Raw genomic sequence first — 11,482 nt, 5'->3', positions numbered from 1 at the left:
TAAATGGCATCTAATCCAGCAATTCTTTTGATGCATCAAATGTGTTGGAGTGGGACATCTCTGACGTAACGCGGCTTCAGTGTCTGTAGTGCTAGAGATGAAGAACATAGCTCTGTAACTGAAACATCTCTTGAGAAAGCTTTATTTTGACTTAAGAAGGCACAATTAAATGAAGCCATGGGGCATGTAAACCCAAAGATCAGGATGACAGAAGTATCTTTAAAGCATCTCTGTAGACCTCGTATTTACTAGGTATCTTTACTGAATAAACAGAAATTAAAAGATCCTGATTTTGCCTCCAGCTAGGAGTGTTTAATGTGTGTAAATCAGAGAAAGATTTGCCCTTTTTCTAACAGGAGCCTCTTTTCCCTGGTCACATTTAAAGCAGAAAAGCCAGGCTCCACTCAGTTGTTTTATGCTCACTGTAGCAGGGGACAGGGTCAATCCCACTAGGTAAAAACTTGAAAAAGAATGAAGAGCAAAGAGAACCTGATTTTCCTTATGAGCTGTTTAGGATTTTTACAGCTGTGCATTTGTTTTTCATATTCAAGGCATAATTTGTGTTGTGTTGTGAATAGGGGAGGTAAGTCAGAAATATGCCACGTGGGAAATCTTCAGGACATGTGTATATTTATGCATTTATATCTTTAAATCTAGCCAAAAAAAAAAAAAAAAAAAAAAGTTCATTTATACTAGTTTTTAAATTGTTTTTACTTTTCAATTTCTCTTCTAAGAGGGACCATCTGGTATTGATTACTTTTTATTATTTCTCAGTTCTTGTAGCTTCACTGCTTACTTAGTGTTTACAATGGGTTTTCATTCCAGTGTTTCTTCAGTCTTTTCTTTTCCCCCGTAGAAGCTCAGCAATGTTTATAAAACACCGGCCACCAATCTTACATGAGTTTTCCTTTTCTCCTTCCTTCGTTTACTGGGACATATTTTACAAGGCACGGGCTAATCCAGTGAGACATTAAAGGGAAGGGAGCAAATTTAAGCAGTGAAAAATGAGAAGTTACTTTTTGGGTACTGAATAAGCCTAATAACTCGTGTGAGCAATGAAGCATGAAGCATATTGGGGGAAAGTGTAGAAGAGGCACTAGCATTGCTTGCTACCTGATTTATCTCCCTGGCGAAGGTTCTGCACAAGGTTGAACTATAAATGGGGCATTTTCGAACCAGGAATTAGACCATTTGGGACATTTTCCAAGCAGCAACACAGATATATGTAAAAATCTTTTTTTTTTTTTTTCTTTTTCTAAGCATGCTAGATTTTTGTCAGCTCTGCCCTCCTGCCCTGCTCCCCATCTCTGCTTCTCTTGGCAGCTTCTCTCCTGAGCAGCTAAATTTGTCAAGCAGAACTCCCTAAAAACACACCATTGTACTCCAAATCCACGAAGCAATTGATTAAGAAGAAAGCAGAAGCCCCTAATCCCATCCCAGGGCCCATGCGATGGTGCAGAAAGCCTAAAGAGATACAGCTAGTGAGTCTGAGATTAAAGTAGCCATTGTGTGTGACATTTTCTGAAAGGGCTCATTTCAACATGAAAAATGGCCTTGGGATTATGATAAATGGGGGGTTCTGACACGCACATTCCCCTCCTATAATCGTCTGTGTTCGGGCTGAGATAGCAGATTGTCTGCCTCCTGTGATGGAGCCCCCTGTAAAACTCACCTTTTTCCCAGCTGACCTTCAGAGGGGATGATTAATTGCCTGGAGGTAGCCTCGTGTCAGTTAGCCTGTGATCTTTGTTCTCCACGTTCAAACCATCTGCTGAGAACCTCCGTGGCTGCTAGTCTGTTCCTCGGTCCTTTTCCTACTTATTACTGCTGAGAAAGAACAGGGCCAGGGCTCCAAGGGTCTCCTGCTAAAATTGGCACCTAGCTCCCAGCTCACTAACAGTGAAGGAGATTTATAGACTCATCCTTTCCAGCCTCTTACAATTTTCAAGGATTGTTCCAGCTACGAGCAGGGCTCCAGGAATCAAAGAAAACTGCAAATGCTCTCGCATGCCTTGGGATAGTAATTGCTGAGCCATTACTTGTCAGAGCGAGAAGGTTTTGAGGATCCAGGGAATTATCTGAGCAGCTGTTGTGTTTCTTTTTAAGGTTTCTGGATCTTAAACAGGTCATTGGGATTCTTATTAGCTCTTGCAGGGGAAAAAATCTGCTCTGTGTGTGTGGTGGCTGTGTTCTGCTCTTCTGTATTAGGGCAAAGAGTTGGACAGCTTTCCCCTGGCTGCTGAGCCAGACTGACACTTGTCACTGATCCCCAGGGCACTGCCACACACCATTTTCAGAGACGGGAAGAATTTCTCTAGGCTGTCCTATATCCTCTTATATATAAATAGCCGATCAGCTCCTGCCGTTCTTTTTTAGGAGGGTGTCTGGTACGTTGCATGTTTTGCTCTTGCTGGGTGAAATTCTGCTGTGGGTAGAGGAGGTGATGGGTGCCTACAAAACCCACAGCTCAGAAATCACACGGCAGGGTATTTGGTCCTTCGGTGCACATTTCTGTGCCATGCACCCAACTGGATGGTCTCCAACGTTGTTTCAAAAGCGCCTCCTCTTTAAAAACAGAGCCCTTTAAAAGAGAATTCACTGATCAAAAATAAAAACCACGATAATACCAATATCCAATAAATCATAACTTGGTTTTAATCCTTACTTCAAAAAAAAAAAAAAAAAAAGAGTATAAAGAGTATACATTTAACATGGAATTCATGTGTCTGTGAAACCTGCATAGATTTCAGCACATTCTTCAATTTAAGCATGTGTTTCGCTGAATCAGGACGTAAACTTCTGCTGAGTCTTTATGTAGAATTTCTCTCTCAGAAAACCAGAGCTCAGCTTTGATTTCATTAGTAAAGGTAATTTCGCTTATTCTAATAGAATAAATGGAGACGCAGTATGTGTACAAGACGACATTATTCTTATCCTAATCTTAATTGATATTAGCCTGTTCTTACAAGAAAGGTCATTTATTACTGTAGGCCTGACGAAAAGAATGAATTACATCATGTATTTTTTCCCTGTTTTTCACGTGCTTTAGGTGTCACTCCATTTTGGGGACAGTATCTTCTTGAAGCATCAGCTTTGTGCACATCAGGGCTTTGCTTTATGGATGGAGCCTTGAGATACTGTATAAATCAGGCTGTGTAGATGGCAATACAACAGCTTTTATTTTATATTTTTTTCCTGAAATTCTTATTTACTTCCCTTGTCTCCTTCCTCTTCCTTCTTGCTGTAGTGGATTGCATGGATCCTACCTGCTCGGGACGAGGCGTGTGTGTGCGTGGAGAATGCCACTGCTCGGTTGGCTGGGGTGGAACAAACTGTGAGACCCCACGAGCCACTTGTCTGGACCAATGCTCTGGCCATGGGACCTTCCTCCCCGACACTGGGCTCTGCAGCTGCGATCCCAACTGGACCGGACACGATTGCTCAATCGGTAACATCAGCGGTGACTTGATGTTTCTATTTTTTGGTTTATTTAGACTTTGTAAAATATTCAGACTTCGATCTGCAAAACTAGCACTACAAATGCGTTCCAGTAAAGCACATGTAGGGCATGACTGGAAGCAGAAATGCCATAGCTCACCTACATAAATAATTCTGCTTCTATAGCCGAGCATAAAGCAATATAATAAATAACCCCATTAAGGCCACCTAGGCTTGCTATTGTTCATTATATAGCTATGAGTGTAATTGATGGTCTACATATAACTGCTTGTTCTGGTGTTAGTTCTTGATGAATCCCAGTAGCCACCGAAGGGACTGTTTTGATTTTTAGGAGAAGGCTAAATATTCTTTAGGTTGCTGTAAACAAGAAAAAAGAGGTGACAGTTCTTCAGGTCTCATTTCCCTTCAGAGTTTAAATGCTGTGATTTTCTAGGCTCAGCTAGAGGAAGATGAGTGGCACACAAGGTTCGTACTAAAAACTGTAAGCACTGTCCCATATCAAGTGAAAAATAACTGCGTAGAATTGCTGAATACTACAGGCACCTACCAAGAAGACAGGTTTTTATGGGCATTTTTGGGTAAAGTCTAGAACTTTAATCTTCCTTCATTCCTTAGCTAAATGGATATGTCACTCAAAATCTGCATCAGGTATCTGAAATGGAGGCTAAAGAAAAACTGTTCAGGAGCCTTTTCTTCCAAGTGTAGTTAGCTTTTAGATGCCACACTGAGAAATGCTATAATACATTAAATAGTCAGAGCCTATGGGACATTAGTCTTTTGGCTTTTGTTCTGTATACAGTGCTCACGAATAAGAGGCCACAGCAAAAACAGCTTCTTTACCTTAAATAGCTGGGATGGAACTAGGCCAAAAATCCGGGGCAGCTCTGTATAGGCAATGAAATGGAATGAATTTTCAGCAAAGTGACAAAAAAAGACTATTATGAAACTGGATGCAGTAGAAAAAATGCACAAACAACATTTTCACTGAGGAATTACTATAATATATAAGAAAAAACAGGTTAACTGCTTACAAGTATTTTACCATCACTTACAATCGAGCAACTTGCAAGGATGGGGCAAACTGAATAAGCTCTTACAAAGGGTAGGAAAAGAAATGCTTTTGTACAATAATCATTCAGGTTAGATGTTAGGAAGCTTGTCATATGGTAAAATTAACTGGGCTGAACAATACAGCAAACAAGGAGGCCTCCTTGCCTGGGGCTAACACGAGGCTGATCAAAACTTTGCCAGATGTAGAGAGGGAAGCTATCACACATTGATAGGAGGATAAATTTGGTGTCAGACTTTTTCTTTTCCCCACACTAATGTCTTCGATTCCATACTTAGTGAGTTCATTTATAAGACCATGGAAAGGGGGAAGGTGGTAGTGTATTTCTAGCGATTTTGTAGCATGGTTCATAATTGAGTCATTATTCTGAGTTTATGTGGAGGTTTGGGGATTGCAGGGATGGATTTAGAAAACTGTTCATTTCTACACGCAAACAGAATTCACTTTCCCTTTGTTAACCTGCAGGGTCGTGTACAGATGATTTATAAGCTTTCCTTATACTGCTTTTATAAATCCATCTAGTGCAAACTTTCTTTGGCAGTGTGAGGTTATTTGAGACAAACTTGAGCATCATGCCAAGACCTTTTTCCTCACCAAGCTGCTTGTAACATTCAGGTTATTGTGCCTCACAGCTAAAATCACAGCTAAGGTGATTTGTAAACTTCCATTTCTAACCCGGACCTTTCCGCTGAATTGATGACTTGATTTGAAAGACAGATTTACTCACAGGATGTGTGGTACTCTTCTTGCATGATTAAAATAAGAGTGAGCAAGCATGTTAGTACGCGTAGCAACACTCTGCCCAGTGGGGGCTGTAGGTGGTTCTCTAGAAGAGACTAAAGGCGCCAGATTTTTATTGTCCTCTAAAATAGGAACGAATAGTACAGAGAAATTATTAAGTGAAATACGTAAGTACTTGCATAAATCATCATCAGCTCAGCAAAGCAGTTAGGACTATGTTAAGTGCCAGTGAAGAAGTAATGATGTGCCTGTTTCGGTTTGTTTTTTTGTTTTTTTTTTTTAGCCTTCTGTGTGTACCCACTGCCAGTATAGCCTTAGTACCACAGATTTTTCACTCTGGAAATACTTCTCTTAAACATGCTTCACTCTTTCATACAAGGGACAGCTTCTCAGTGTCCCTTTCCCCTCAGTATGCAGTTCTTTTTTGGTATATTTCCTGCTATAAAGTGAGTCTTTTAATGAAAGGTGGAGAGATGAGTCCAATGATGACCTGTATGCAGAAGAAGAAAAGTGTATTTTGAGTTCTCCCTGGAGAGGATGAAATCTCTTGCCTGTTGCATCCTAGTACTGCCATAAAAGCAAATACAAAAAGGTCCCAGTTCAGCTAAAAAGTCCAAGGCAATGCTTAGCACAAGAAGGATAATTAAGGAACCACTCATCCTAACCCCTTTTCTCCAGAGTCTACCATTACAGATCCTCTATATCCCCTGCTTTTGCCATGCTATCTCCCTTCACCTCTTAATGAGCCCTAGCAAAGGACTTCATTCCCCAAGCATGGCAGCTAATGAAGCCATTATAAGGCAGCTCTCTTAACCTCTTATTGTCTGAGTGTAGCAGGAAGAAGGAAATGGGCTGTGCTGTAGCATGAAACACAACTTAATAGGTGATAAGAGCGAGTCTCACTCTTGACCTATTTAAACTGGACCAAATGCTTCTGGCTAATCAAGAGGCAACAAAACACATACCATAAGATGTATTTGCTGAGTGCAGTGAAAAGAACAGGTGAGTCAGGTTCTCTGTATTTGGGGAACGCAGTGCATCCCAGAAGGATAACACAGATGCATCCGTACTATCTCAAGCTCTTCAAAATAGTGCTATGTTTGGACCCAAAATCATTCTTAAAAGAGTTATCTGATGTCCTTCACTTTCCTCAAATTTAAAGCAATGATTTTCACTGTCCTTTCTTTGACAGTTGTCATCTTGGCATGCACAATACCCACTAGAATCATCTGAAAATTGATAATACAAAGTATATTACATCTCAATGTAATAAGGATACAGATTTTTTTCTGTACAGTTGACAATGGTTGTACATTGACCTGCATACAGATGAAGATTTCTTCTCAGTCTCTCATTCATAGTGACTCACTTCATGCACAGTTGACACCCAGTGCAGATCTTTAAAACTAGACTAGAGAAGAGCAGTAGCAGGAATATGACTTGGTCCTGAATTGTCAGGGTAGACACAAAATCATAGGCTGTACATTTAACAATGAGAGTTAGCAACTGGAACTAGGATTTTACTGGGACTCCTATAGAAGCTTTGAGTTATGATGTTTTACTTCACATTTTGAAGCAGATAAGAGAGCATGCCTGGCCAGAGACTGAAACTGAGCTTGCGTGGTCATATCTCATGAAGTCTAGAAGTTTGATCCTGTCCACAAGTTCTCTCACCACTTGGGCTGGTAGCAGTGTTTTCTAAGGATACGTTATTTGAATTAAAGATGACCCTTTTTCCCTTCTTTGGCATGGAGGAAATACTATTTCCCAATGATTTATAGCCAGACTTTCGAGGCACAGAGTGCCTACAGTTTGGGATAAGAACAGAGTTTCCAACCATCCATCTCCTCAGCATTTCTTAATGTTATGTTCAACGTGCGTGATCTACAGGTCAGAGCTACAGGGTCTCAGCCTCAGCTCCCAGATCCTCTGAACTTGTTTCCAAGATCTTTGGCACTCAGTTAAGATTTATAAATTTCACCCCCAGTGATAACTGCCAGAATTTTAGGCATTTATCCTGGCCACACTTACCATCATTGGAAATGTTATAAATGTCTTTGGTGGCCAGAAAAAAATGTTTCTGGATGAAGCCAAGTTTCATGCCATCCCCTCCTGCCTTTAGATTTCCCATGACATTGCCAATTTAGCAGGACAGTTGCCCTAGAGAAGAGAAACATCTGCAGAGGGCTGTTCAGATTGTAGTTAAGTGGAAATCCTTGAAAGAGAGCTTAATTGAGTCCTCATCGATTCAGCCGCCTCCGTATTTGGGTAATTTGTGTTACTTTGGAGCCGTCTGGGTTTCAGCTTTTGAGAGATCCTCAGTTCTGCCTAATAACTGCAGAAGTCTCAGCAGGCGTTATGATCAGATTCTTCTAGAGAGAGACAATTACAAAACTGTGAGATACAGCATAAACAAAACAGGAAATCACCTCTTTGACTATGTGATCTGTTAAAACAGACTAGGGGAGGCCTCAAACTGCTACATAATCATCACAATATTTGCAGATATGCCTAGATAAAGCTGGCCTCCTTGCTCAGTTGGGAAATAGTGTGAATATCCATAGGGTAAGAAGGAGACTAGGTATTTATCCACCAGCTGAAAAGCAGTCCTAGATGGCTTTATTACTTTTGATAGTCTGGAAAGTTGGATTAAGAATAAAACTAGCATGGCATGCATACCCATGATTTCTGGTTGCAGGGAAAACACGTTCTTATAAATCATTACACAGCACATTGAGGTCAACAGAAAAGCTCCAGTTTACTTTGCAGGAGTATAGGTCAATTAATGTCCATTCACCAACAATGATTAGATTTAGGATTCTCTATCAGCTAATGGTAATGGCTGATTTTCTTATTACCAGTTGGGTTGTGTAAATTAACAGCGCAGAAACTCTTTCAGAAAGCACTCAACAGAGTTCCCCACCACAAAGTTGTGCAGTTCACTGAAACAGGCATATTTTCTGTATTCCAATTAGTAGATAAGAAGACCAAAAAGAACAAACTTTTAAAAAGGAAAGCCACAGCAAATGCATCTTTATTTTCCGATGTCTTTTTTCATCTGGAATTGTGCAGATTATCACATGCGCACACAGAAACACAGCTCTCATATATCTTATCAGACACTGTCATATCCCGTTGGTCAAACAGCACCAGGGTTAACACAACATGTGTGAAAAAAAATTGATTTCCTTGGGCTTATTGGTGTCAACCTTACAAAACAAAGTCTCATGTTAAATTCATGTCATGCCCAAGGCCACCAAGATAAAAATCCATCCCCGGAAAATGTTCACATAATTCCTCCTTTAGACCATCATTTTCTTCATTGCGGGGTAAGAATGTCTCTGTAAAAGATGGGTGTTATATCAGCTGTTGCATAATACAGGCCGGTCCCTCACTACAGAGGATGGTAGTTCCCCCTTTAATGCCTAGGAAGCCACTACATCATCTTTTTCTTTGATTTAAAACACACAGGGAATAACAAGAGAACTAAATCTCAGAGTATAATGCATGAAACTGATAAGCATCTGTATATTTTTGATCCTAATGGCTTAAGAAATAGATATCGGGGGCAGCCTGTATTCCACTGTGAATAATCTTCCTTCAGCTTGGAGCTTGTTCTCACTACTCCTACAGTATAGCGAGAAACAATCTGGAGCAACCGAAATTTTGGGAGCACATGGACTTCAGGGATAGACTTCACATGATACCATCACAATCAGACCTGGTTCAATACTGAAATTGCAAACCTACTCCCCAAAGCCTTACTTGGTCCCTTAACAGTCATTGGAGGCCAGGAAATGTTTTGTACCAGCAGAGATTTCATCCTCAGCTTTGCAGAACCGTAACATGCTGATTTGTGAACTTGTGATCTTCCCCATTTTATTTGTGTGCGGAGAAGTTTTCTCTCTGAGGGAATGAAGTGTGTGCAGCCCAGAGCTGTTACACAAGTCTATCAGAGACTCTGCCGAGCAGATATCTGCTTTGTGAGTTGTGTAGGAATAAGGGAATCCAGAGAATCAAAAGTGTTAACAAGAAACTTATCATTGCATAACATAAAGTGTTTGATGTCGTCTGGGTTGCGAGCACAGATTTCAGCCTACCCATTCCCAAGATCAACTCGCCCTTTAAAGTATTCTAGGCTTTTTATTAAAAATGCAATAAAAGACTAAAACCAGCCAAAACATATGAAATAAAAGTATTCAGGAAGGCTTTCATTTGAATACCCTTTTACTGTCTTTCCCTTTGGTTATTGAAAATGTGTAGAGACCCCTGTGTGGTAGAAAAAAAAAAAAAAGGCAGTGGTTGAGGAAGGCTGCAGTTACTTTTGCTGGGAGTCCAATTCTTCGAAAGTCTAAATATCCTTCTGGTAAGAAGATTAAAAGAAAACACTAAAGAGGGGGAAAAGTGCCCAACAAGATAGAAAGCACGACTTGTTTCAAATACAAGTTCCTACTTGCAACCTGATAGTGGAGAAATAGGCTTAGCGCTTTCCTCTGGCCAACCAGAAATCCACTAAACTTATCTTGTCTTTGGGATCTGTTTAGGAGCTTATTTTTAGCCACCTTTCTGGTTTTAGCCACTTTTCTGTTTGCAGCAGTCTTGGTCAAATACAGGGACCACGGGAGAGATTGAAGGAACTGAAAACTTGTGTTCTAGCTTTCATTTCAAACTGGGCCAAAGCCAGTAAGTGGCGATATCACCCGTCTGTCTATGGCCATCGGATCACAAAATGTTTGGTCTGATTAGGTCACGTCTCAGGCTTAGGGCAGTGTAAGTCCAGTGGTGTGACAAGCAGTCCCTGCTCTTCACTGCCCTTAGGCACGCTGTGATGAGCACAGCTTCCTTCTCTCGTTTCAGCTCTTCTAGCACCAGTGCCAACCTATGGACCCCTCAGAGGGCAACGGGAAGGCTATTCCGTTCTCTGTTTGTTAGGGCTAATTCCCAGCACGCCAATTTTAGTTCGACATTCCTCCCTATCTCCAAATGTGACTTAGCAGTCACACCATGAGCTCAAAAGTGCTTTTTGTTTGGCTCAATTACGCTTTGTGTTGGGGACTTTCCTGGCTGAAAACAGCAGCGATACACCAGACTGTGGGGCTCATGTTAACTTGGACGATTTGAAGAATAACTGATTCACAGCACACAACAAGCTGTTACATTCCGTGCTTACAACAGGTTACTGTTAAAACAGCATATTTTGAGCATGGCTAAGCAATTTGCATATTTGCTTGTATCACTGAAAACGTATGCATCTCTGATGAACAAATTTGGGTTTATTCTCCGCTATTGAAAAGAGGAGGCTTACAGTCCGTACATTTTCTGGACTTACATCATGTATGGGGTCTTGTTTCATCTGAGCCTCTTGTCTACAGTAGAATATCTGTCATGATGTCGCTGCTTTTTTAAACAACATTAAGTCATTTCTTTGGCACAGTAAGTGTAATCCAGCTGTCACCAAGGGACAAAACCATTACCCTGCAACAGTGATGTGGCAAGGTTCTTCATGTTCGTTTGCTGATAAAGCCAGCTGATCAAGCCAATTGAAAACCTGAAACCTCGTAGTCACTGCATTTACAAGCACATAAATGATGCTTGTAAAACCATAGGGATCGGTGTATATCTCTGTAGACTAAGGCAATCGAGCAGCTTTTGAACTGAAGATAGATCATGTCTAATAAATCTGGCCAATCAATTTGTCAACAGCTCACAGTAGACCATGTAGACATACTCACAGTTTCGTGAGTCTGGACCTCAGCTTCTGCATATTCCCTCTTTTAATCAGAATATTGCAGGAATATCAACAAGATGAATACTTGTGTGTAGTCAGGGAAGGTCATACATACCTCATCATGGTTTTCCCACTTGTGTTAAGTCAATTCCACGCTGCTGTCGGTGGGTAGCCCCTGCCACTGTAATCCTGAACTCTGGCACTACTGGAGCTCACGTTGATTAGAGTTTCACATAAAGGGTTTCTGGTTGTTTTCAGCTTTCTGAAATCATGTTTCATTCCAATATAGAATGGCTGAGATGAAATAATAGGGGCAATAATATTGCAGGCAGTAAAATAGAATAAAATTTTAAAAATGAACAAGCAAAAATAACCTAAGACCAGAGGTAATCATACAGTGACTCAATGGTTGTGGAAGGCCAGAAATCTGTGATGCAGCCGCATGAAGTGGACACAGTGAGTGCCATATTACCTCTCTGCCCCCT

The 11,482-nt window shown here is 40.8% G+C and overlaps 1 protein-coding gene across 3 annotated transcripts in view; it reads left to right on the top strand.

The window, feature by feature from the left end:
* The window catches only part of TENM4 (teneurin transmembrane protein 4), a 597,100-nt gene that overhangs the window by 453,951 nt on the left and 131,667 nt on the right, over window positions 1-11,482 (top strand). For all 3 annotated transcript variants that reach the window (XM_082754369.1, XM_082754368.1, XM_082754367.1), the window contains one exon: window positions 3,248-3,448. In XM_082754369.1, the coding sequence (XP_082610495.1) occupies window positions 3,248-3,448 (201 nt within the window). The remainder of the gene's footprint in view (window positions 1-3,247; window positions 3,449-11,482) is intronic.

Source organism: Aythya marila (assembly GCF_965140915.1).
Source record: "Aythya marila genome assembly, chromosome: 1".
NCBI classification, from domain to species: domain Eukaryota; kingdom Metazoa; phylum Chordata; class Aves; order Anseriformes; family Anatidae; genus Aythya; species Aythya marila.
The sequence above is the reverse complement of the archived record's forward strand: the minus strand, read 5'-3'. Positions and strand labels throughout refer to the sequence as shown.